The sequence below is a fragment of the Grammomys surdaster genome, unplaced genomic scaffold (genome assembly GCF_004785775.1).
Source record: "Grammomys surdaster isolate TR1022 unplaced genomic scaffold, NIH_TR_1.0 193, whole genome shotgun sequence".
In the NCBI taxonomy this organism is placed as follows: Eukaryota; Metazoa; Chordata; class Mammalia; order Rodentia; family Muridae; genus Grammomys; species Grammomys surdaster.
Window position 1 is genome coordinate 6,600,066 of NW_021604638.1, and position 26,493 is coordinate 6,626,558.

Here is a 26,493-nt window from a genome sequence, read left to right on the forward strand (position 1 = left end):
AAGAAAGAAAGAAAGAAAGAAAGAAAGAAAGAAAGAAAGAAAGAAAGGAAGGAAGGAAGGAAGAGAGATTGAGAGGGGGAGAGAGAGAGAAGGAGGGAGGGAGGGAGAAAGAGAGAAAGAGAGAACGAGAGAAAAAAGAAAGAGAGAGAGAGATGCCCCAGGCTGGAGCTGGGGTAAAAAGTGACCTTGTAGGCTCTTCTAAAGAAGTTACTAAGAAGAACTAATAACATCTTGATACAATATTTTAAAATATCAATATTAACACAAAATGATCAGTGTTGTGCTACATATCCAGGCCTGTCCTTGAGTGGCCCATTCTCACACACCGCTCACCCCGACTCCTGGATGAGAGGTCTCAAGGTGACAAAGAAAATCCATGAGGTGTAGACTCTGAGTAGAGGTGCAGGGCGGACAAGAATCAGAGTCACAGAAAGGGGACAGAATGGCCAGAAGATGAGGTCTCCTGAGACAGAAAGGTACTGGCTCTTCTCCCTGACTTCACTCCAGTCCTTTCCCTCTAACAAGCTGCACCCCTCAAGTCCCTGAACGAGGCCCAGCACCCCTCTAGCCTCTTCAGACTCCCCAACTCTAATCTATTCTAAACCTTTTCATCGGGGATAGATAAGAACTTCAGGACAGCTGTAGCTAACCCTCGCTGCCTCGGGAAAGCAACCAGGGGCTTGGTGACTCGCTGACAGTGGATAGTGGATAAGGAGAACATTCTTAACCCACTGACAGCAACTCCCTTTTAAGGCAAGTCCTGAGGCCGCACTAATGAGTCTCCTCCTGCCCCTAGGGGAATGGCATTTCGTTTTTCAGGGTGTGGGCTTTGGGGTCAGACTGGCAAGGCTTCAGATCCAGCTTTGTCATCTACCATGTGAATCTAGGAGATTTGCTAAGATGATCTGCACCAGCTCTGGCTCCTGGGGGTCTGAAGTAACTTAAATGACTTACATGATGGGATGCAGGCTGAGAAAGAAGCCACGGTCCTCACTAGCACTGCTGGCCCAGGAGGGACGAGGGCCAAGAGTTCAAGTGCATCCTCGGATGGATCAAATTCAAGGGCAGCCTGGGCTTCAGGAAACCCTGTCTCAATAATCTTTTTTGTTTAGTGGTGCACAACTGTAATCCCAGCACTTGGAAGGGCGTGATGGAAGTGTCTGAATTTCAAGGTCATCCTTAGCTACATAGCAAGTTCAAGGCTAGCTTGGGTTACAAGAAATCCTCTCCCCCCCCCCAAAAAAAAAAGCAAAAACAAAAACAAATATACTCGCCAGATCTGCTAGCTTTTCAAAAGGAAAAAAAATGTCATATGAAATCTGATTTTTTTTTAAATGTTACCAATCAATTTCAAATTTCTTAAAACTTAACCCAGTAGAGACAAACACAACAGGGCACTGTGCCATAGCCCGCCTACAGAGCAAGTGTGAACCTGCTACCTACAGGCCACCCATGTGTCAGCAAGACTGATGGTCAGAAAGCCTACCCCAGCACCCTCAGCATCCTTCTCCACAGGACAACTTGGCCAGGGATGCTTCTCCTCGGGAGGGAGAGGAAGATAAGAACTGGAGATCTGGCAGGCGGCACAGGAGAGGGGAGCTGCAGAGGGAATCCTTAAAAGGATTTAGAAGGATTTTACTGGACATGATGAAGCACAGAGGGGAATAAGGTCATAAATTCAGCCCTGAGAACAGCCTGGGTCTGAGACTATGTAGGGGTCGGGGTAGAGGGTGAGGGAGGACGGAGTCTTTGCCCCTGCTGTGCTAGGCTTTCTGCAGGTCACCCCAGCACCAGACTCAGGTGCCCGGTGTTCCAATAGACCCAGTCCCTGGTTCTAAACAAAAAGTATCTAGGCTGGCTTGGGCTTCACAGCCCATCTAAGTATCTGTCTGGTGAGCTCCGAAGCCAGTTGGAGATGGGATAAATTGATGTCTTCAAAAAGCCCAGACCAGGGAACTTGCTAGAGGGTCACAAGTATGATCCAGTGGGTTTGAAGAATTCTCCAGAGGACTCAGACCATAGTAAGGCTTTGAGAACTTCTGTTCCTATCCTGGTCCTGTGGTCCTCTGTGGGGACAGCAGTTGACTTGCTGGTCATAGGACAGTGCTGGGTCATTCCAACAGTCACTGAAGAGGGTACTCCTAAGTTTCTCCATGTGGAAACTGCCGGTCAGAAGTAAGCTCTGGTACAGCCCAAGGCTCAGAAGAAAGCAAGAAAGATGGATGCACAGGTCCTTCTGTTCGAAAAGGAAGGGGCCTGATAGAGCACCGAGGACCAGCCGTGTTTTCAACATGGAACCCAGGACCACTGGCCACCAGAGTCCACTGGAAACCCTTACACCGAACTGTTCCTCTGGTAAGCTCCCTCTGGGTCTCTCTGCATCTCAGAAACCTTTGTTTTGTCTCTTGGTGGGGTCTCTTTGCAAAGCTTCCAAAGATGTGGTCCTCTCAGCTCCTAGCCCTCCTCTTTGTTCCATCTAAAGAGCCTCCCCCACCTCCCCATATACCTGCACTTCTCGGCCCTGTTTCTCCCCATGTAGACTCTGCAGAAGCAGGAGTTCTTGGGGCAGGCCCTCAGCTGACTCTCTGACTCTACCATCTGTCTGTGCCACCCACGTACTGAGTGAGCCCAAAGCTCACATCCCCCGGCCAAGCCTAACCATCTCTGCAAAGAAGCCTCAGGCATAGGAGCCACACTCGCTCCTGAGCCTGGTCCCTGAGTCCCTCATGTTTCCCTGATGGAAGAGAAAGGACAGTACCAATCATATGTCCCAAGAAAGTTACTCACAAGCCTCTGTCACACAGCTCTCCCACCTAATCCCAAAGCCTGGGGCAACTTCCGTCAACTGAGAGGTCTCCAGAGTCCAACTCGCCCTCCCCAGGCTGCCAAGTACCAAACCCAGAGACTGCCAGACCGGGTCCCACCCGGGACAGTGAGCAACTACAGCATAGGGGTCACTCTGGGGTACCGGGCGCTCATTCTTTGGCTTGATGACACCTCAAAAGTGGTGAAGACCCTGGACCGCAGGGGCAGGTAGGGCCCAAGGCCACCAATGGAGAAGGCACATGTACGGCTGGTGTGGCCCCCTAGAAGATGTTTCATTGGCGAGCCCGTGGGGCTCCCGGGCTGTCATACATGAAGTGCCCTCCGGACGTGACATTTGCAGTGCCTGTGACAGTTCAGCGAGGGTCCACGACCTCGCATGAGGTTGGACCTTCTAAGGACAGGAGACAGGTCGTGTGACATTCCCACGATAGGGACTCACGTGGGGAATGAGGCTCGGGTCCTGGTACTCGCTGAGCCTAGGGCAGAAGAGCAGCAGGAACGTCCCACGACCGCTGCGAAAACTGGAGAGGTGGCTGCACCCCGGGCCAAGAGCCCTGGGAGGAGCAGCGCTGGGACTTAAAAGGTCACCGAGGGAAGGCAGGGGCCTGCAGGGCGCAGGAGGTGACTAAGGGAGGAGGAAATGGCTATGGGCGGGATGAGGAGAGTGCGGCGCTGCATTCCGCTAGGACCCAGCGTCCCAGAGGACTCTGGGCCGGGTCAGGGTGCGTGGCATCGCAGTGGCGGGTCCCGCGGTGGCTCCATCCTCCCGCCCCCCACCCTCGCCGCCCGCCCCTCTCCCCGCCCCGCGCGCAGTCCCCTCCCTCCGTCCCGCCTCCTGCCCGGCCACCTCCCTCAGCTGCTGCCGCGCCGCGTTGCCGGCGCACTTGCAGCCCGGCGGACACCAGGAGGCGGAGGCGGGACGGTCAGGGGTCCGAGTGCGCAGGACAGCGGCCCCGGGGCCAAAGTTTGCCAGCAGCCCCGGCAGGCCAAGCGGGTCCCACGCGCCGCTTGCTGCCCCCTCTCGCATCCTCACCCCGGCATCGCTGCGCCGGGGGACAGAGCTGCGGCCCGACTAGCTCCGAGGCGGGGACGCCGCGACGGGAACTTAAGGTGGGAACTTCGCGGGCTGCAGCCTGGAGGGACCCTGCTCCTGCAAGCGGCGCTTCGGGCTCTGCACGTGGCCGCGGTCCCGGTGCCCCCTGCGGATACCTGGGAGCCCCGGAGAGGCCGCCGGGGCGATGCGGGATGCACCCACGCGGCCACAATTTGGTCCGGCCGCGGATCCTCTCGAGGGGTCCCCGGAATGTGAAGTGCGCTCTGACTTTGCATGCAGGGTTTTTAGGGTCCCCTGGGAGGAGTTGGAATGCAGGGGAGTCTTTCACTTGCTGGTTCAATGTCAATAGGCACGGAAGGCAGCACCCCCCACACACACACCCCAGCGGGCCTCGTTAAGTCATTCATTAATTACGAACTCAGTGAGGGCTTACTGACGGCCTACTGTGTGCAAGGCCCTAGAGACAATTCAATGGTCGCGGGCCTTAGCATTTAGTAGGAAAGTTAGAGGTCTCCTTAACCTCAGTGGACCCGTAATGAGCGGCCCGGCTTTGCTCCCAGTTTTTGGGTGTGGATGGAAAAGAGACGAATTCGTTCCTTCTCTGAGTTGTACAAAAATTGGTTGAGCACCTGCTGTGAGCATCTTACTATACCAAATACTCAGTATTCATCCATCCATTTATTCAACAAGCCTGGACTGAACAATGGCCTTTGTGGAGACAGGATAAGATGCGGGAAGAGGTTGAGACTCAGGCCCTGCCTCAGAAGGTCACGGCCTGCCAGGGTGGCCAGCAGCTACAGCACAGGTGTATAGCAGATTTAAGGTTGGCACATAATGCATTCATTCCTAAAGGGGGTTGATCCTTGGAAAGGAAGAAGTGGGCTTTTAAAAGCTCTTTAGTGTGTGTGTGTGTGGGGGGGGTGATGGGGGCTGAGAAGGTGTATCTTGTGCTAGGTGAACACAGCCACCTAGTGATGGGGTTTATAAGCTAAGCTGTCACTTCGGCACACATTTTGTTAACCACGTGCAATTCGGAGGTACTTATGGGGTGCTAAACACCTGAGTTCCCCCAAGTGGATAATAGGTGGAAGGTAATCGCATGTTCACCCCTCTTTGGTGACACCTGAGCTAAGCACACAGGAAGATGAGAGGAGGGGGGCGGGGACTGATCTGATTCACTGGAGAAGGGAGGACTCACTGGGCTCTGTAAATCTGGGTAGATGTTCGATGGGGTCTCTTTGGTACCCCACCCCAACCCCTGAGCATACACACACACACACACACACACACACACACACACACACACAAATGATGGTACTCCGAGTCACTGCCTTTTCAATAAACACACTGCCAGGTTAAGTGGCACCCCTGGAGATTAAGGCAGTGGGGTGTGCACACTGTGGGTTTTTTACCTGTGGGTCTTTAAGCTTTTGCAGCTTTGCAGAGGCACCTGCTGTGGGGGGAGGGGAGGGAAACGAGGTTAGGCATGGAGGCTTGGCCCCAAGGGATCGCTCCTACCAGCCCAGCTCTGAGCCAACCCATTCCAGTGGAAAAACGTCTGCCGTGGGACACACTCCAAACCCACAGGGAACAAGTGCACTGAAAACAAGTCACCCTGGGCCTCTTCCCAGAGCTGGAGGACCCGGGCTGTGGGTGTCCCGCAGCCTGATGAGGTAGACTCCGGGGGGAGTTGAGTTCTGTGCACTTGGGTTGGCATGGGACTCTGGCAAGAGGTGAGCCATCTGCCCCAGGGACAGAAAGACAGAGATGCTTCCTGAACACAGAGGCTCACAGGGGCTGCCCTCTGAGAATCCACTCTGGGTTGGTTGCCTAAACCCAGCAGAAGAGAGCCCCCCTCCTCCACCCCTACCCATGGCTGGTGATACCACCTAAATAGAATTAATGAAAACAGAAGGGGTGGAGGAGGCTGCCAAGCCTTGGTATTTTTACCTGCCAGACTGTCCTTAATGAACAAAGTCAGCGTATGAATCTGCCACAGGATCTGAACTATCTGAAGTTATCCCTGCCTCAGGCCAGCACCTGGCCCAGCAGACAACAGGCTTAGCTTCCCCCCCTTCCTCCCGAGCCCTGTGAGCTGTCTCCAGGTCCCCATCTCTCCTCTCTGTTAGTCTATGTTCCCCGCTAGGTCAATAAGCAAGCCGGAGGACCTGAATTTGATTCCCAGTACCAAAATCAACAAGGACAACAACAGACCAGGCATGGGATCCCAGGGCTGGGGAGGCGGGGCTTGATTACATGTGATCCCTGGGGCTCAGTTATCTGCCAGCCCAGAGACAGGCCCTGCCTCAAAAACAAGTGGACAAAAACAACAGCCGAAACACACACACACACATGCACACGTGCACACGCACACGCACATGCGCACACACACACGAGGAGAAAGGCTAACACAGAAGATTCTCTGGTTACAGTTTTTAAAAGCTCCTGGTAGAGTCACAGCGTGTGCCAGGAGCCATTTTGCCAGCAGCAGAGCCAGGTAGCCAAACAGACAGCCTGCCTATTTGATACATTTTTCCTCAGTTTGGTTCAGGTGGGGCATGACGACAGGAGCCCACCTCCCAGCATCGAATTCCCTGGGAGACTTTGACTCCTGCTCTCAGGAGATGAGGCTGAGGCGTGTGGGAGTGATGGATGGCAAGTGGCAAAGACAGACTTCCACAGGCAGCAATCCTGAGGGGAGGGGGCAGCATGCAAGGCGCTGGGCAGCCTAATAGCTGGATCTATTATAATTAGCGATTTAATTGGGGGGGGTGAATGCAGAGAGGCCAGCCTCGGAGTCAACCCAGTCAGGAGCCCTAATCCTGACAGATGAGGCTCACAGGAGAGACAAGAACCACGTGGGGCCTGGGAACAGAAGGAAGGGAGCCTCAGGTCCCGGAATCCAAGCCAGGGATGGTAATCCAAGGGCCAAACCCCGACACCAGAAGCTTAACAACGACTCTAACTTCTAGAAATCTGCCTAGGCTGTTATGTTAGACTGCCGCCTTTCATACACAGTGTCCATCAACATCTCCGGGTTTGAGGAGATAAGAACTCCAAATCTTGTCTTGCCCTGTAACTTTTTCTGGGGAGAATTCACCCCCCCCCCACCTCCTCCAGTGCCCAGAGGCCTCCTGAATTCCTTGGCTCGTGGCCGGGCCTCGCTGTAACCCCTGTGACCATAGTCATTTCTCTGGAAAGCACAGTGATGACCCAGAACTCAACAAAAGCAGGGACTCTGTTGCTTTCCTACCCTGATCTAACGCAAATATGAAGATGATGCTGTTTCCCCGGCCTGCGTAGTCACCTGCTTCTCCCAACCCCCAGGACTCCCCAAAAGCTTGTCTGAAGACACAGATAAGATCCAGTTCTTCTCAGAAATGACATCTGTCCCAATCCCCACCGTGACAGTAGAATGCAGGGAACCCGCAGACTATCACAGCCCCTTACTTCCAGTCATGAATGCTTGTTTCACTGAGCCTCAGTTTCCCCATATTGCCTTTTAGGAAAGAATGTTAGGGCCCCAGAATCACACCTTGGTGCTTACTGAGTGTGCCATGGGGGGTGGAGTGCAAGGGGTGTCTAAAGACTCACTGTTTATGGACAGGTGAGGTTTCACGTTCATTTCTTCATCCCATCTACCCTGAAAAGAGATGTCAAGAGAATCTCCAAAGGGATGAGCTAATACAGCAGAAGTCAGGCCAGCAGCCCCTGGACAGGCCCTGGGAGGGACCTTAGGGGTCAGAGTCAACCCACAGAAGTTCATCGAACCCCTTCATGTGAGGACCGTGGGGATGGAGATCAGATGATGTCACTGAAGGCTACATAAACCTCTACTCACGGGCCCTCAGAGCAGCTCTGCAAGGGACACTATTGCTCTCATTTAAGGGGCAGGAAAAGGCTCTAAGAGTCCAGTGCTCTGTGGGGCAGACGGCTGGCTTGAGTACAGGGTCCTTCACAGGAGCAGTGGCCATAGTTAGCCACGTAACTACTCCCTTGCCAGATCCAGACCCTACCGACCCCTTGCGCTCACACCCCCTAAGCCCATGATGGACCCAGTGGTATTTAGACATCTCCCTCTGAATGAACGTTTATCTTTGGAAATGTTTGCTGGGTTTCAGTTACAGCTCCTGAGTGTTATTTTTCTTCCAGGAGGAAGGATGAGAAACAGCCTCAGGGTTGCCGTGGGTCTCTGGACTCCTGGAGGAGAATGGGATGGAGGCAACCCCAAGGGAGATGAGTGCCTGACAGAAAGCGCAGGGGGGCGGGGCATTCTCCCATTCTGCAGTGAAGCCTTAAGATACCATGATGAGTGGCCAGACAGGAGGCTCCTTGCAGCCCTGGGCTCTCCCAGCATGTATGGAACCCTGCCTCCTATTCTTTGGGACTTTTAACATGATGCTTGTTGCTGAAGGAGAAGGCAGGCTGGTTCCAGGGCCGAGGGAATCTCAGAGGAGAGACACCAGGAGCTGGTATCTCTGCTGAGCCCCCACCCAAGACAATTCCCAAGCCGGAAGCTTTATAGCAGCTTGTGCTTTCTGTTCGTCTGTTGTTAACCTAGACCAGCTCAAGTTGTAGGACCCATGTGTTCACCCCTAACAGGCTTCCTCCTTGACCAGAGCTGGGCTGTCTTGTCTCTCCAGTTTTTCTCCGCTCTTCCAGTTCCCAGGCGTGGTCTCCTCCCCACCTCCCTCCAGCAGGCTCCATGTTACACACAGATCCTTCTATGTGTTTGAGTCCTAGTCGAGAGTAATGTGTTCATTTACATAAATAGCACGGTGCTGTAAACTTCTGTTGCTTTTCCCACTTGGCATGTGCTTTAAAGACCCAATTGTTTCTCTGATCCCACACAGACCTTGCATCTTCTGACTCTTTCTCTAGCAAGATTCACCAAACCAGTCCCTGGGGATGGATGCTGGCAACCTCCCACTGCCTCAAGTAAAGGGGGTGACATTCTTGTATCTTGGTCATCCCTGAGATCAAATTCCCATGAAGCAGAAGATTTAAAGGGGATCATTTGTCATGTTGGTGTCTGCCATCACCTCTGTGGTCCTGGAACTGCTCTGGAGCAGGGTCTGGGGCCACAGGTGAACAGCATCCCTTAGTTTCCTTAGCAGCCAGAGGGACGGCTGACAGCACTCCCTCCAACCCTGGGCTATGGGTGTCAGGTGGTGCTGAGTTCGAATCCTGCCAGGTCAGTTCAGCGGAGGCACCCTTGGCTGGTGGGTGGAGATGAGTGATAAGACACTTGTCAGATCCAAGATTGAGATGACAGGTGTCTGCCGACCGGGCACTGGGCCAAGCACATCACTCAAGTCCTCTCTTCACCACAAGTTAAGTGGGTAGGAACTGTTTACATCTCCATTTTACAAATGCAGAAGCCCAAAGTCATAAAGCAACCTGCCTACGTCAAAGCTAAAGGGCTCTTCTGCTCCCACCCCACCCCCCAAGTAAGCATATCATCTGATTGGCTCCTGGGGAGGGAGGCCCAGCTCAGTGTCTGCCATCCCCGGGATTTACTACCTCCTCCCCTTCTCTTCCCCCTTCTCCTCTTCTTCTTTAACAAGGTCTTACTATGTAGTCCTGGCTGACCTGGAACTCACTCTGTAGACCAGGCTAGCCTTAAAATCACAGGGATCTGCCTGCCTTTGTTTCCTGAATGTGGGGATTAAAGGCATATGCCAGGACACCCGGCTATTTTGTATGCGTATTGCCTAAACTGAATGGTTTAAGATAATCCACATTGGTGATCTTGTGATTCTGTAAACCACAGGCTTAAAGTGGCTAAAACCAGGAGCTAGTGAGACCATACCCCTTTCTGATTGTTCAGGAAACCCTAGACTTGCCTGTCTTAATCTCTACTGGCTGCCCACACTGACTCCCAGCTCCTCCTCTGTCTTCCAAGCCACTGGTAGCACCCTTAGCAACCTTCCTCATCTGTAGCCCCAGGCCCTCCTTGCCATAGAATGCTCACAGGGTCCAGGAACTGGATGTGTGTGCCTGGGGTGACTCACATCTTCCTGATGTATAACTCCTGTGGTGTCTGTCTGCACTGACCTCTGGGGTCTGATGTGGACGACTTCAATGGAGTCCTGGGGTCTGGGTACTATACCCAGGTCAGACTCCTGCCTCTGTACTTCCGAAATAACTCTGCTAGCCTGGCCCCTCCCTGGACCACACACTGGTCAGGTCGGCTCTGGTCCTCTGATCTGACTGTGAGATTCTCCCTCCTGCTGTCTCTCTTCTACTCTTAAGTCGCATCTTTCCCCTGTCCATAATCCACGCCAGTTTTTGTTCGAGGCTCCTTCCCACACTCTCCTGTCTCAGCGCCACCTACTGGTCGACTCTGGAATCACACTGCTCTCTTGTCCACTCGCTCAGGTTCTTCAGTAAGTTCTTCCTCTAAACCCGCTGAAGCCATGCCAGCCCGGGTCCCTTCCACTTGTCCTAGCCTTGCTCCTCTGTTCTCACTGTCGTGTCTTGGTCCCCGGACCCAGCATCTACTACATCTAATACATGGGAACGTTGAAGAAGGAATGAATGGCTCAACTCTTCCTCGGCCCCTGTCTCAGCCAGCAGGAAACTCTCTCGCGCCTCAGTAGCCCCCAGTCCCTGCAGCCGACATAACTAACACAATGAACATGATATTTGGGAAGAATCAGGCTGCAGAAAGCAGCCTTCATGTCCAGGAGCTGCCTGTGGCCTGTTTGATGAATGAGTTTGACTCTGAAGTCTAGAAATGCCAGCTGCCCTCCGGTGACCATCAGATTAGGAACCACAACTGAGAGAAGTGTGTGCAATTCGTCCCTCTGCAGATCAGACCTTTGACCTTCCCGATGAGCTCTGGCTTGGAGAAAACTGTATCTGCAGCAGTCACTCACCACCCTCTAGTCCTAATAGTCTGCTGGGACAGGTACCTCCATGTAAGAATCCCTCCGTGGGCAGGAGACTCAATGAGACGCTAATGGGGAACCTGAGCAGGGAGACTCCTAGAGAGAAGAGGCTCACGAGTGAGCGTTGGCTGGGGAATGAAGCTCCCAGGCTGTTCTAGCCAAGTAGAGCACGGCTCTCCTCTTGTCTTCAGTGGCAGGATAAAATGGCAGAGCTGAGAAGCAAGGAACTCTTGAAGCACCTAAAGGGATTGTTCCCACGCCTCCGAGGGATCCCGGCAGGCTTAGCCTGAGGACATGGGTTCCAATTTTAGGAGAAGCAAAAATCTCTCAGCCGCTCTAAAATGCAGTCATCGACTTCAAACAGGTGTAGCCTAGTTTCCCAAAGCTCGGTCTGTGAAGCTACAGCCTTCGCAGAGACGATGCTAAGCTTCTGTCAGGCGCACCTGTGGGGAGGAGGCCCCTCAAGTGAGTGCCCTCCCTACTTGGGTTCCCCTAAGATCAGTTGTGCATTCTTGACCCAAACAGGATCCCCTGATACTGGAAATGACAGTCTCCACTGACACTGCTTGCTTCTTTCAAGAACCGAAGGGAGAGACCTTTTTTTTTCTTCTTTTGTTTTGAAATGGGTCTTCCTGTAACCCTCAGCGCCTCCACTTTGTTCTGTAGCACAAAAGCACTGCTCTTGTCCCCAGAAGGAAGAAGAGTTGATTTACTCTGGTGGCAAATCTGAGTGTCCCTGGCCTGGGGAAACAGATTGAAGTCTCGCCAAACAGCCTGTTCCACTGAGAAAGTGGTTCTAGGAGACCTTATTCATTACAGAACAAAGAAAGATACAAATCAAAGTATTTACCGAATAGAGCCGTGGGGGCCACAGGTCGTAAATCAGCATATCCAGAGGGCAGTGGGAATGTTTCCTGAGGTCGCCACAGTCACGAGGACATTAGGTCAGACATGGGTGTGGGCAATGAGTGGCTTTCAAAGGGACTGAAAATAGCCCGGGATAATTTGGTTCTGGTCTGCAACGTTTTTAACGTTCCAGAACCCTCCAAGCTCAGTCAGTTTATAGTCATTATATATAAATAATCATAGAATTTTAACCCAGGTTACAGCCTTCCCTCCTGTTTCTGTCTTTCTGTGTGTCTTTTTCTCTCCTGCTTTTTCACTTCACATTAGCAAAGAACAATCTTAAACTTACAATTCTCCTGCCTCCACCACCCAGGTGCTGAGGTTATGGTGGTGCACCCCCATGCCCAGTTTCTGGAGGGCTGGGCATAAACAGGCCTTTCTTCAACCTAGGTTGGTGCTACATCCACCAACTGAACTACATACCCAGCTGGTTCGTTTTGTTCATTAAAACAAACATCTCCGTGAACTGGAGAGGTGGCCCAGCAGCTTAAAGTATTGATTGCTCTTTCAGAGGACCTCGGTTCAATTCCCAGTATCCACATGGCAGCTCACAACCATCAGTAACTCCAGTTCCAGGGGATCGACACCTCTACCTGTACCAGGAAGTCATGTACATGCATGCAGGAAAAATACCCATACATGTAAAAGAAAAAGAAATTTTAATTATCTTTTAAAAAAAAGCCACTCATGGTGGCACAGGCCTTTAATCCTAGCACTTGAGAGGCAGAGGCAGGCACATCTCTGAGTCTGAGATTTGCCTGGTCTATAAAGTAAGTCTCAAGACAGCCAGGCTACACAGAGAAAACCTGTCTTAAAACAGTGTCTCTCTCTTGGGCTAGAAAGATGGCTCAGCTCTTAAGAGCTCTGGCTAGCCGGGCAGTGGTGGTGCATGTCTTTAATCCCAGCACTCGGGAGGCAGAGGCAGGCGGATTTCTGAGTTCGAGGCCAGCCTGGTCTACAGAGTGAGTTCTGGGACAGCCAAGGCTACACAGAGAAACCCTGTCTCGAAAAACAAACAAACAAACAAAACAAAAAAAAAGAGAGAGAGAGAGCTCTGGCTGCTTGCTCTTCCAGAGGTCCCAGGTTCAATTCCTGGCAGCTCACAGTCTGTACTTCTAACCCCTCCGTGGGCACTGCACACTTGCTGTGTAGATGTGCATGCAGACAAAACACCCATTCACATTGAATAAATATTTTTTAGGGTAATCCCCCTGCCTCAGCCTCCCGAGTGTACTACCAAGCCCATCGATGGATGGTAATCTTAAAGTGTTACCTAAGCATGACAGTGCAGACCTGTAATTCCAGCACTCATGAAGCTGAGGCAGGAGGATCACAGTTCTGAGGACAACCTGGCCTACGTAGTGAGATTGGGGAGGGGGATATTAAACTTTTGCTACTTTCCTATGCATCCATTTAGTTCTAGAAAGGTCTTTTGAGTAATCTCAGGTTTCAGATGCCCGTGAGTGAAGAGGGGCGGGTGTGAGGGGACAGTTATGACTGGCGGTGGGGGGCAGTTACGACTGCAGTAGACTAGGGCCTAAAAGGTACGGCTGGTTCTCAACCGGAATTCGGGCCGCAAATACATCTCTTGACATGAAATGGCTTAATTATCAGAAGTGTTTGTGAACTAAGGTGAACCCACATGCTGGAGACAGGTCAGCCCCCTCACCCGTTCACTCTGAGGCCAGGAAGGAAGGAGTTCAAGTTGCTGATAGTCTGACCTTTGCTTTCTAAAGTGGGCACATGCTGCTGGCATCTGCACAGTAAATGCTCTCATCCAGCAAGTGGGTCCTGGAGTGTTTACACTGCTGGGTGCAGGGATCCAGAGATGAGGCAGGGGTGGTACCTCCCCCGGGGAACAGACTGTCCAGAGAAGTTTCCAAGCTTGCACACAAATAACCGTGAAACTGGATACACAGTGGGGCTAAGGGCATGGCTCCATGAGTAAAGTGCTTGTTGCTGCAGCACGAGGACCCAAGTTCAAATCCCCGCCTCCCATGTAAAAAGCCAGACATAGATGAATGTGCCCGTAGCCCCAGCATTGGGGGATGGAAAGAAGCACATCCCACGAGTTCACAGATCAGACAGCCAAGCTGAAGCAGAAAGCTTCTGGTTCAGTGTGAGATCCTGACTCAAGGCATGTAAGTATGGGAGCATGTGCACGCATGCGTGCGCGCACACACACACAAACACATACAACCTGAGGATTTATTTTGAAGCACCTAAAGGAGCCAGTATTGGCACTGTGTTCTCCACTCCTGGAGACCACAAGGTGATATTTGACAAAACAGGCCCTGTTTTGATAGTCAAACATTTCTTTGCCCATTGCCTCTTATGAACCTGTTTCCTGTTTGCGGAAGCGATAGAGGTGTTAAGAAAAACACCAATACAATAACCAACCAGTACTGGGCACCTGGCCTGTGTCAGGCACTTTGTCCTTTCTGATCCTGTGGCATGGGTTCACATGATTAAACCCATTTCACAGGTAGGTGACTTATCTGGACTGTGTAGCTTCAAAAGCTATCCCTTCAATACCAGGGCCTTTCACTCAGCATTCGGGGTATTGAGGGCCAGATGACCTCGGTGGGTGCTGTGGTGGGTACTGTGGGCTGCTGCATTAGCTGCTCCTCTTCCTTCCAGGCCCAAAAGGGATGTGAAGCCCCAAAATGACCCTGTTACCGGGAGACAACTCGGACTATGACTACAGCGCTCTAAGCTGCGCCTCAGACACCTCCTTCCACCCAGCCTTCTTCCCACAGCGCCAGGCCATCAAGGGCGTCTTCTACCGCAGGGCCCAACGGTTGCGGCCGCAGGACGACTTACACCAGAGCAGCTCCCTTGGGGACCGCAGGCGACAGATCATCATCAATGTGGGTGGCATCAAGTACTCACTACCTTGGACCACGCTGGATGAGTTCCCACTGACGCGGCTGGGCCAGCTCAAGGCCTGCACCAACTTCGACGACATCCTGAGCGTGTGTGATGACTATGACGTAACCTGCAACGAGTTCTTCTTCGATCGCAACCCCGGGGCTTTTGGTACCATCCTCACGTTCCTGCGGGCCGGCAAGCTGCGCCTGCTTCGGGAGATGTGTGCCCTGTCCTTCCAGGAGGAGCTGCTGTACTGGGGCATCGCGGAGGACCACCTGGACGGCTGTTGCAAGCGCCGGTACCTGCAGAAAATCGAGGAGTTTGCGGAGATGATGGAGCGCGAGGATGAGGAGGAGCCGCTGGACAGCGAGGATCAAGACAGTGAGGGTCCCTCCGCCAGTGAGGGCCGCCTGAGCCGCTGTATGAGGAGGCTGCGTGACATGGTGGAGAGGCCACACTCAGGGCTGCCTGGCAAGGTGTTTGCCTGCCTGTCCGTTTTGTTCGTCACCGTCACCGCCGTCAACCTGTCTGTCAGCACCCTGCCCAGCCTGCGCGAGGAGGAGGAACAGGTAAGATCGTGAGCAACTCTCAAGACTGGCTATAACTTCCTTAGCCACTGCCACCTTCCCTGGGAAGCTTTCCCTCACTGCGCTAGCTGAACAGCCTCCGTGGTGCTTGACGTCATACTATGTGGATGTGTTTGTCTCCATCTTCTCTATCTCCCTCCCTGATACTATGTGAGTGTCCCGGTCTCTACTGCGCCCCCTACTGTCCTAGCCTGTGGGATCTAGAACAAAGCCCAACAAAGAGACCCTGAGCCTCTTCTGCAGATTTCATGAGTGAGAGGTTTTGGACGATGTGACCCTGACATGTCTGCCTCTGAGCTGGGCACGCTCCAGAGACCATTAAAACTGACCTCACAGACCCCAGACCTCTCTCCCTCTATCTGCCTTCTATAGTAACACACCAAACTTGTTTTCTTTCTTTCTTTTTTTTTTCAAAGATTTATTTATTTTATTTATACAAGTACACTGAAGCTGTCTTCAGACCCACTGGAAGAGGGCATCAGATCCCATTGCAGATGGTTGTGAGCTGCCATGTGGTTGCTGGGATTTTAACTTGGGACCTCTGGAAGATCAGTCAGTGCTCTTATCTGCTGAGCCATCTCTCCAGCCCCAAACGTTTTCTAAGCCATAAAAACATGTTTTTTTTATTTATAGGCCTGTGTATATGTACATGTCCCCACAGGATGAACATGTTTCTGTGCACAGTAAAAAGTCACATGTAGCTGGCAGTGGCACACACTGTCACTCAGGAGGCGGAGGCAGGTGGATCTCTGCAAGTTTGAGGCCAGCTTGGTCTACACAGCTAGCTCCAAGACAGCCAAGGCTACACAGAGAAACCTTGTGTGTGTGTGTGGGGGGGGGTGCATGTAAAACATTTACTCTCAGTCTGACACAGGCTGCGTGTCAAAAGCCAGGGGAACCTAGTGGGTGGGGCTCTGCTTCTGTCTTACCGTCCCTGCAGGTCCTCCTGTAACTCCAGAGGAGACATGTTCTGTCACTCACCCAGCAGGTGAAGATAGTGAAGCAGACAGAACAGTTTACCAAGTCTGGGTTCATGGAATCCATGGTCTGCATAGCCCACACAGCAGCTGGGGACCACAGAAGTCCATGGCTGACCTGCCCACAACTCCCCCAAGCTGGACTTGAGGTCTTCAGACATAAGGTGTCTCCCATATGGAGATGCACACTTGCCTTTTCATACCGATGACAGAGACACACCTTTGGAAAGATGTGGGTACACAGGCGAGGTCCCCTGGGCCTTTGGGTTGTGACTCCTGAGGCCACATGAAGGAACCAGGTACACACTGTGCAGACATTTGAGAGACAGTCTGACAGCGTGGCGTGAATAGATGCCAGCAGCACTAACTGAGGACGGGCTGTAGAGCCTGCATGTGCTAAGCCTTTTGTGCTGATTGACTTAATCTTGGAAGTTCTCACGAGGGAGGAGCCATTCCATCTACAGATGTCGTGGCGGATTTGGTCATCCTGGCCGCCTTTACAACCCAGAGAGGATTGCTGGCATGTTCTTACACACTGGAAGTTTTTTTTTTTAAGGATCTTAAGAAAACATTTCACCAACAAAATTTAATGTTGATGGTCACAGGGACTGGGGACAGGGAAAGCCAGAGAGCCGGAACCTGAGTCCCATCTCACCCACCCTGGCTGCGTAGCTGTGAGACAGTTACAAGACCATGCTATGACTCAGTTTCTCCACCCATTCAGGGGACTAGGAACGCTGTTCTGAACATTGAGTTCAGTGAGGAAGTCCATGTAAGGGGGTCAGCGCCGAACCCGATGGCATTTAGTACAGATCTGGTTTTAGCGCCATCATTTTGATAGACAGAGCCTTACTAGGCCAGGTTGGCCTGAAACTCACAATGCTTTCTGCTTCGACCTTCTGTAGGTTCATCATCACCAGCTCCAATATTCTTGGTCCTACGTTTTTAAAGATTTATATTATTTTTATGTCTATGGGGCTGGGGAATGAGGACTCTCTCAATCCAGCAGAGGATGTTGGATGCCCTGGAGTTACAGGCTCTGATTAACCCCCTGTCACAGTGCTGGGAACTGAACTCAGGTCCTCCTGAGGAGCAGTAGGCACTCTTAACCACTGAGTCATTTCTCCACCACTCCTCCTACACACACACACACACACACACACACACACACACACACTACCTTATTTCTAATTTTATCAGGAAAACAGTATCAAAGCCAGGCTGATGGAACTTCTGGCACTGTTTCGGTTTTTTTTTTCCATATGGTGCTGGAGGTGGAGACCAGGGCCCGACACAGGCTAGGCAAGTGGCCCATCATCGTGTATACACTCCCAGTCCTGATAGCACTCTTTTTAAATGTGTGTATGTGTGTGATTTGTGTGTGATGTGTGTGCAAGTATGTGCATGTGCTCACGTATGTGTGTGATGCGTGTGCATATATGTGGTGTGTGGGCCTGTATAATGTACATGATGTGTGCGCATGCATGTGGTGTGTATGCATGTGTGATGTCTGTGCATGTGTATGATTGTGTGCATGTGTGTGGTGTGTGTATGTGTGAAGTGTGATGTATGTGATATGTGTCATATGTGTGATGTATGTGCATATATGTGGTGTGTGTGCATGTAAGTGATTGTGTAATGTGTGTGCATGTGTGATGTCTGTACATGTGTGTGCATGTGTGATATCTGTGCATGTATGTGATTGTGTGATGTGTATGCATGTGTTATGTGTGCATGTGTGATGTGTGTGTATATGTGTGATGTGTATACATGCATGTCATGTGTAGTGTGTGTGCATGTGTTGTACATGTGTGTATACATGCATGTGGTGCATATGCATGTGTAAGAGTGCACACGTGCAGGAATGTGAGTGGAGGCCGAGAGCTGACCTCACATGTTTTCCTAATTGACCTATGCTTTTTTCATTGAGGCGGGATCTCTTACTTGAACCAAGAGTTTGCCAATCCTGGCTAATCTGGCTACCCAGCTTGCCTCTGGATCCTGTCTTTGCCTTCTGAGCAGAGACTGCAGTGGCTGCCACACCTGCCTGGATTTTACCTGGGCCCTGGGGATCCAAACACTGGTCCTCACAGCAAGTGCTTTACCCACTGGATCACCCACAGCATCCTGATAGGTCTTGAAAAATCAAATAAACCAGGTGATGGTGGCACATGCCTTTAATCTCAGCACTCAGGGGGCAGAGGCAGGCAAATCTCTGAATTTGAGGCCAGCCTGGTCTACAGAGCAAGTTCTGGGACAGCCAGCACTACCCAGAGAAACCCTGTCTAAAAAACAATATAAACAAATAAACAAACAAACAGGACAGGGTTGTTTGAATCTACGATCCCAGCACTTGGGAGGTATAGAGAGAAGGGTCAGAAATTCTAAGTCATCCTCCACCACCCTGTCTTGAAAGAAAGAACCAAAGGGACAGAGAGAGAGAGAGAGAGAGAGAGAGAGAGAGAGAGAGAGAGAGTGTGTGGGGGGGGAATGATCCCTAGCTTGCTTGCTTATTTATTTATTTATTTATTTATTTATTTATATTGTTGCCATGTAACCCTGGCTATCCTGGAACTTGCTCTGTAGGCCAATGGCCTCAAACTCACAAAGACCAACCATGCCTCTGCCTCCCAAGTGCTGGGGTTAAAGGGGTGTGCCACCATGCCCATCCCTGGCCTTCTTTATGTCAGTGGCAATGATGTTTGATTTTATTTGGGGACCAGTAGAATCCATTGTGGCACCTGGTCCATGTGCATACATCTGAGGATCTACTGTATACAGGCACTGCAGGGGAGGCAGTGACCAGGACAAGTCTTCATACTTCCAAGTATATTGGGCTTAGCTGCATTAGTGTTATCCTACTTCATAACCACACAACAAGGGGACTTGTATGAGAGGCCCAAACACACCTGGGGCTACTCAGGTGGGGTACACTCCAGGAAGGCTTCCAGGAGGAGAGCTTCCTACCCCAGAGGTTGGAGACATCAGAGTCCCCAGGTCAAATCACGTTCCCAGGCTGGAGTGCATTTTCAGAAAGATAAGACCACAGAGGTCCTCTGAGAACCTAGGTCACGATCAAGAGCTTTTACGGTGGCTCTCAGCCTTCCTAATGCTTCAACCCTTTAACACACAGCTCCTCGAGTTGTGATGACCCCCAATCATAAAACTGGTTTTGTTGTTTCTTCATAACTGTAATCTTGCTACTGTTATGAATCATAGTGCAAATATTTGATATAGAGGACATCTGATATGGGATCCCACAAAGGGGTTCCGATCCACAGGTTAAGAACCACTGTTTTAGGAAGTCTATGGTTGGAACACCTGTAGTTTTCCAGGGCTCCAACCACTTGAGGGCTGGGTGCCCGGAGGATGCTAGCTGGGGGTGGGGTGGGGGATGCAGGCTGACTTAGTTTCATGGGATGTATCACCCTAGCACCTGTATCAGTATTCTGCAGTAGGGAAAAAAAAGAAAAGAAAGGAAGGAAGGGGGGCTGGGTGGTGGTGGCCCACTCCTTTAATCCCAGCACTTGGAAGACAGAGGCAGGGGGATCTCTGTGAGTTCGAGGCCAGCCTGATGTACAGAGACAGAGTTCCAGGACAGCCAGGGCTACAAGAAGAAACCCCATCTCAAAGGAAAAAGAAAAAGGGAGGGGGAGGGGGAAACAGCAAGCAGGGGAGCAACCAGGAGCCCGAGTTAAAGGGGAAATCAAGAGAGCAGGAGCCTGGAGTGGCAGCTGCATAGGAGTCTGTCTGGAGATAGGGATTAACACCAGCTAGAGGGATGCCTAGTGCCTGGTGGCGTGGAGAGGCAGGGGAGCTGGGTGTCCCATTTAAGCTGGAACTTCCCTGATGACTTGCTGGTGTGATCCCTGCCTCCCGCAGGGCCAGTGTTCCCAGATGTGCCACAATGTCTTCATCGTAGAGTCGGTGTGCGTGGGTTGGTTCTCCCTTGAGTTCCTACTGCGGTTCATCCAGGCACCCAGCAAGTTCGCCTTCCTGCGGAGCCCGCTGACCCTCATCGACCTGGTGGCCATCTTGCCTTACTATGTCACGCTGCTGGTGGATGGCGCTGCCTCCAGCCGCCGCAAGCCAAGCACCGGGAACAGCTACCTGGACAAGGTCGGGCTGGTGCTGCGCGTGCTGCGGGCGCTACGCATTCTCTACGTGATGCGCCTGGCTCGACATTCACTGGGGCTGCAGACACTGGGCCTCACGGCACGCCGCTGCACGCGTGAATTCGGGCTTCTGCTGCTTTTCCTGTGTGTGGCCATCGCCCTCTTTGCCCCACTGCTCTACGTCATCGAGAATGAGATGGCAGACAGCCCCGAATTCACCAGCATCCCTGCCTGCTACTGGTGGGCTGTCATCACCATGACAACCGTGGGCTACGGAGACATGGTACCCCGGAGCACGCCGGGCCAGGTGGTGGCTCTGAGCAGCATCCTCAGCGGAATCCTCCTCATGGCCTTCCCTGTCACCTCCATCTTCCATACTTTCTCCCGCTCTTACCTGGAGCTCAAGCAGGAACAAGAACGGGTGCTGATCCGCCGGGCCCAGTACCTCATCAAAACTAAGTCACAGCTCAGTGGCATGTCCCAGGACAGTGACATCTTGTTTGGAAGTGCCTCTTCAGACACTAGGGACAACAACTGAGGCGAGAAGACACCCCTGCCTTGCCTGCCAGCTGCGGCTTCATGCAACCACCGCCACTGGAGCCTGGAAAAGGACTTAGTGCTTTCAAGTCCAGCCCTGGCCCGGGACTGATCTGAGTGAGCCACAGCACAGAAGCCACAGAAGGCACGGAAAGAATATGTGCCACATCACCAAGAGTCCCTGCCCTCCCTCTAAGCCCAGAAGTAACAGGGAAGCTAGCTAAGGCCAGTGCCTCACCCACCCCAGCCTCATAGCTGTTTCTCTCCCTAAGAAGCTGACTGGCCACGTCCTACCATGTAAAGAACATGCCCAGAAAAACCAGCATCCGCTGGGGGACTGCCTGGAGAAAAATAGACAGCAGGCAGCCACATGTGACTTTAGTGTGTGTTCAGGGAAGGAAGACAGAGCCTGCCATTGGGACTTTCAAGGAAGGAGCTTTGTCTCTTAGTGAAAGGACCATGTTGCCAGGGTCTGCGGGATGGGAGATATTGACCCAATGGGAGAGAAGCAAACAGAAGACCTTTAGGGAGCCCAGCACGGATGCTGTGTTCAGGCTCCTCCTGCCCCTGACCCCCAAGCTCGTCCTTCATCCTTCCTGCTCACACTCTCCACATCCTCTTCTACACCTCGAGGGCTCTCTTTCCAGACTCCACTCATCCCAGTGAGCGTGGGGGGCACCAACAAGCCAGTCATCTCTGCTGACTTCAAAGGTGAAACTGCTTCATTCTGTGGTTTAAAATTAGTGAGATTTTAGCCTACTCCAATTTGTTTTAATATTACCAAAAAAAAAAGGGCATAGGGACTTTATACCCCTTGCCTGAGCCTCAGTCTAAACCCACCATGGACCCGTGCTTCTGGCAGTGATGGTGGTCCCCAGGAAGTCTGGGGAGTGTGAGGGAACCTCCTCTATGCCCTCAAAAGAAGCCACTCACTCAAGAAATAGTTTGTGCCCCAAGAGGGATCCCGGGCCAACCTAGAAGATTCCATCTCAGCCTGAGTCCTGGGTTCCTGGCACTGAGGAGACGTTGCATACACACACACTCATGCACAGACATGTGGCATACACACATTCATGCTCAGACATGCACACACAGACACGTGCTCACACACACACACACACACACACACATGCCTAACAGCTTTACTCCCTGCTCCCCACATCCCAGCTGCCGTCTTCTCTGTCCAGCAGCAGAAATTGGCCTTTGAGACAGGTCTAAGCCTGACTGTGGGCTGTGCAGCCCGACCCCTGCCTGCTGTGAGTCTCCACCCCTCCTCAGACCTTCCAGCAGCCCCTCCTACCTCCCTTCAGACACATCCAGCCTACCCCACCTCACTGTGGGGCTTCTCAAACGCAGAGCCATCTGCTGGGCCGCCCTCCCCGCGGAGCACTGCCTGGCTAAGGGTGAGGGTGTTCCTTCCACTGTCTCGCTGTCCTGAGACCTGCCACTTCATGGTTCTCTCCATTCCCTGCTGAGCCTTCACCAAGCCATTCTCAGCTCCTGAGCTCTGCTCTGTGTCCTGCAGGACCAGCCGTGTACTGTGGCAGGGACTTGAAGGCAGTTCCCTGCTGCTTCCCAAGGCCTCGTTCAGGGTCAGCACCTAACAGGTGCTCAGAAAATACTTACTAAAAAAAGAAAAAAGAAAAAAAGAAAGGGGAAGGGACAAAAAGGAACAGAGATGGAAAACGTGTCCACTGCAACTTAGATTCAAATGTTCCCCAACTGTCTAGAGCCATACCACCCTAAATGTGCCTGACCTCATCTGAAATGTCACTCAGAGGCTCACCTGTCACCCAGAGGCTCACCTGTCACCCAGAGGCTCACCTGTCACCCAGGGCTCACCTGTCACCCAGGGCTTACCTGTCAAAGATTTAATTCCCATGCAGCAGTGTTCAGAGGTGGGACCTCTGGTGAAGGGATCACAAGGGCCCTGAGCCCACCAATGGATCAACCCATGATAAGCTCACAGCTTCAAGGGCTGCTGGAAAGTAGTAGAAACATAGAGGGGTGGAGTCGGGTTGGAGGAAGTCTATTATCAGGGACGTGCCCTTGAAAGGTGTGTTGCCCCAGATAACTTCCTCTTGCTTCCACTCTGCTTCCTGGATGCAGTGGGGAAAGCAGTTGAGTGCCAGCAAGCTGGCCCTCCTGGGATGCTGCCCCTTGAAGCGGGTCAGAAGCAATGGGGCCGCGTGACCATGGTGAAACCAGAAACGGAAATAAACCTTCCCTCCTTCAAGCTGCCACCCTCTGGTGTTTTGTCATAGTCATGGACCGCTATCTGTCACAGCATTTGTTTTTCACACTGGAGGCTGTTGTGGTCCCTGGAGCGCCTCCGCCTTCTCCTGATCTCATGGAGAGACACAGCCATCTCTGCGCAATATACCCACAAATAGGCAGAGTGGAAATGCCATGCAAACCCCCGAGGACCTCCTTAAAAGCTCCTCTGACACCTGCTTTCCAGTGACTCAGAGCTACAAAGTAAGGTACTACTAATTAGCATCGCCTTCCCTGGCCCAGCAGGTGTTATGGCCCAGCACCACCATCATCAGGGTAACACCTCAGAGTAATGGGGTGCCTTTTCACCCTCAAAGGTGGCTGTGAAAGACAGCCTAAAAAATGCACTGGGAGGGGTGTACTGGGGAGCTCTCCAAAGTCAGAGTGAGAAAAGAAATGCCACTTGTCAGGGAGAAGGCCCTCAAACTGAAGACAGGACCTGGAGTGTGTGGAAAGGCTGGAGTCTCAGGGGCCGGGATCTCTAACCTTTCCTTTGCAGGTCTGACTCTATCCTGAAGCCTGGGCTGCCACCACCCAGGACCTCCCCTGGGGACAAAGGCTCTAGATTCCACCAACAGCAGAGTAGTCTCAGAGGCCTGAAGTAAGAAGCAGGGTACCCAGGACACCCAGCAAACTGTTCTGGAGCAGAGGGCAATCCCTAGGCCAAGTATTTTGTCCTCTTAGCCAGGGACTCACTGTCCATGGGCCATCTGAGGCTATAAGAAGGTTGTGGTGAGAGATGCATTGGGCTGGTGTGACCTATGCCCTGCCTCACTCAGCAGGGCCTCTGTGCCCACCCTGACAGCCTTGTGTGCATACTCTGCCTCTAGGACACTTGGCACCAGGCTTGCCAAATCACCATCAGTCCCATGGTTGTCCTCTTCTGGGACCTGTCACAAAGGACAAGAGCCTCTGAGTGGCCCTAAACCAAAGTGAGGCCACTAGGCATCTGTCTTTGACACCAAAGTGAGAGAGAAGGACCAGAAGACTCAGCAATCAAGACTCAGATGCTTTAACGCTTCCAGCTTTAAGATTCAAGCACTCGATGAACATGTCAGGATGTTATATAAAAACAAATCTGACTTTGGCCTCCTTGACACTTGTTACCATCCTGTCCCAATGCCCTGATGTACTCAGGCGAGACACTGTCATGCAGTCAGAGTCTGGCTCCAGAAGGGGGGACACAGAGGAGGGAACTGATGGCTGTCACCATCTCAGCTGTGGACACTGCATCCATCCTTACCCTTTTAGAGGGTTCAGGGGCCATCAGCAATGCCTCCCAACAGCCAACCCTGGGGACCAGGGCCTGATCTTTGTGAGGGCCACACAGTGACAGGAAGAGAGGTGGTGAATATCTGAATTTGGCAAGAAGGAAACTGATGTTGGTGACAGGGTCAGGGGAGGCAGAACATGGCAGCTTATGTGTAAGCAGGTGACATCAGTAACCCCAGCTACTCCAGAGGTGGAAGCACAAGGATTATAAATCCAATACCAAACTGGGCCCCAGAGGGACTTCAAAGCTGACCTGGCAGCTTGGTGAGATTCTGTCTCAAAGTAGAAGGTGCAGTGAGGGTTGGGAGTAGCCTCGAGGACATGACATTCCTGCGACCCAGGCTTTTAGCCTTAAAACCTCTAAAAGTATTTTATTTATTTATTATTTTGTTCAGGTTATTTGTTTTGTTTTGGTTTTGGTTCTTTTGTTTGTATGGTTTTGAGACAGAGTTTCTTTGTGTAGCCCTGGCTGTCCTGGAACTAGTTCTGTAGACCAGGCTGGCCTCAAACTCACAGAGATCTGCCTGCCTCTGCTTCCCAAGTGCTGGGATTAAAGACATGTACTATCACCACCCCTCAGAAAACATTTTAAAAAGTCTGTTCAGAGAAGGACTCACAGAGGCAATGATGCTAAGTTGAGAGAGCAGAGATTCAAGCAGAAGGAAGGGCTCGGTGGAATGCCCAGAGGTAAGGGCCTTGGAGAGAGCCCAGGGCAGACACACGGCTGGGCCACCTCAGAAACCAATTTATAACCTCTGCAGTCATTAGGCCCGGCCCCTGGCTCCTCCCAGCATCCTTCTCAATGCTACTCCATCTCCCACTACCTTCCCTCACCTCTCCTCAGATGCCACCTCTCCTCAGGAGCTCTGAGGTGTGACAGGCTCCACCTCTCTGGTCTTCCTGTTTCCTCTCCTTCCTGCCCTCAGTCCCCGCAGCCCTGGAGCTGTCAGGTTTCTCTCACATCTCCCCAGAGCCAACCTGCCCGGCACTCCCACCCTTGCCTATGATAGCCCATACCCCCCATTCCCACCCTACCTCTACCCCCTACCCCCCCATCTCCTGAGCATTTTCTCCTTCTCAGACACACCCACTTCATCTCTAGTCACCAGAGACCAAGAGCAGTTGCTACTTCCTGGGTCTCAGTCCCTAGAGACTGTCAATTTCAAACCTACCTCCAGAGCCTTGAGCCAACCACTTCCTGGGTGGAGTGGCTGCCCCAGCACACAGTTCCCATATCACACACATTAAAACCAGGCATCAGGAAGCTAGGCACAGCCCCTCTGACCCAAAGACCAAGCCTGCTTGTTGTTCTTCACCTGGTCCTCACACAGAAGCTACAGGAAAAACCCCTCCCCCCAATATGGCCTCCCTGTTCCTCATACCTCCTACCCTGTCGTCTCCCTGTGCCCCTTCCCTGGAGGAACACGCTACTCTGCAGTGACATGCTCTTTCCCCATGACATGCTGGCCCCACGTGCTTCAGTAAAAGTCAAGCCTTTGTCTATTTAGTTTATGGTATCGTCCACAGAACCCATGGTCTCACCCATCCTGGCAGCTTCTCTGCCCCAAGCTCCCTTCCCTTCCGGCCTCTTTTTACTTTTTGTCTTAAGACAGTCTCGTGAAATCCAGGTGGGCCTTGAACTTGTGAGCCCCCTACCTCAGCTTCCAGTATCCCATACAGGCCTACATGACCAAGCCCAGCTTAAACCTATATTTCAAATACCTCCTTACCCATTTCTAAAACCCTCATTACCAAATGATATATTACACAGCTATTATTTGTGATCTTTCTGTGCCCCCTGATGCTTCACCTCGCGAAGACAGGAAGCTTCTCAGAGCACTCTGTCTAGGGCAGAGCCAGGCCCACACTGGCCCAGCTATAAGTCCTGGATACTCACACTCACAGCCTCCCCCACGTGCCCCTGGGATTCTGCTTGGAAACAAATTCCATCCTGTGAGGGTCACTGCCCATCAACTGTCTCTTGTGTCCAATCGAGTGGATGAACAGGTGCTGTGGGATTCATGTCCCAACCTTAAAACAGCTCCCTGAAGTTTCTAGCTTGCTTTTCAGAAAAAGAAAAACACATTGTTTAACCAAATGACCTGGTAAATAGGCAGGCTTGGCTTGAAATAGACTTAAAGCCACCAATTAGCCTTTCTTTGAGGGAGAGGGAGAGGGAGA

At 52.1% G+C, this 26,493-nt stretch overlaps 1 protein-coding gene across 1 annotated transcript; it reads left to right on the forward strand.

Annotated features, from left to right (window-relative positions):
- The first annotated feature begins 3,886 nt into the window (after window positions 1-3,886).
- Kcng1 (potassium voltage-gated channel modifier subfamily G member 1) lies at window positions 3,887-23,007 on the forward strand. Its single transcript, XM_028769705.1, has 3 exons — window positions 3,887-3,936; window positions 14,320-15,119; window positions 19,997-23,007. The coding sequence occupies exons 2-3, from the start codon at window positions 14,346-14,348 to the stop codon at window positions 20,765-20,767; spliced, it is 1,545 nt and encodes a 514-aa protein (XP_028625538.1). The 5' UTR covers window positions 3,887-3,936; window positions 14,320-14,345; the 3' UTR covers window positions 20,768-23,007.
- The last annotated feature ends 3,486 nt before the right edge of the window (window positions 23,008-26,493 follow it).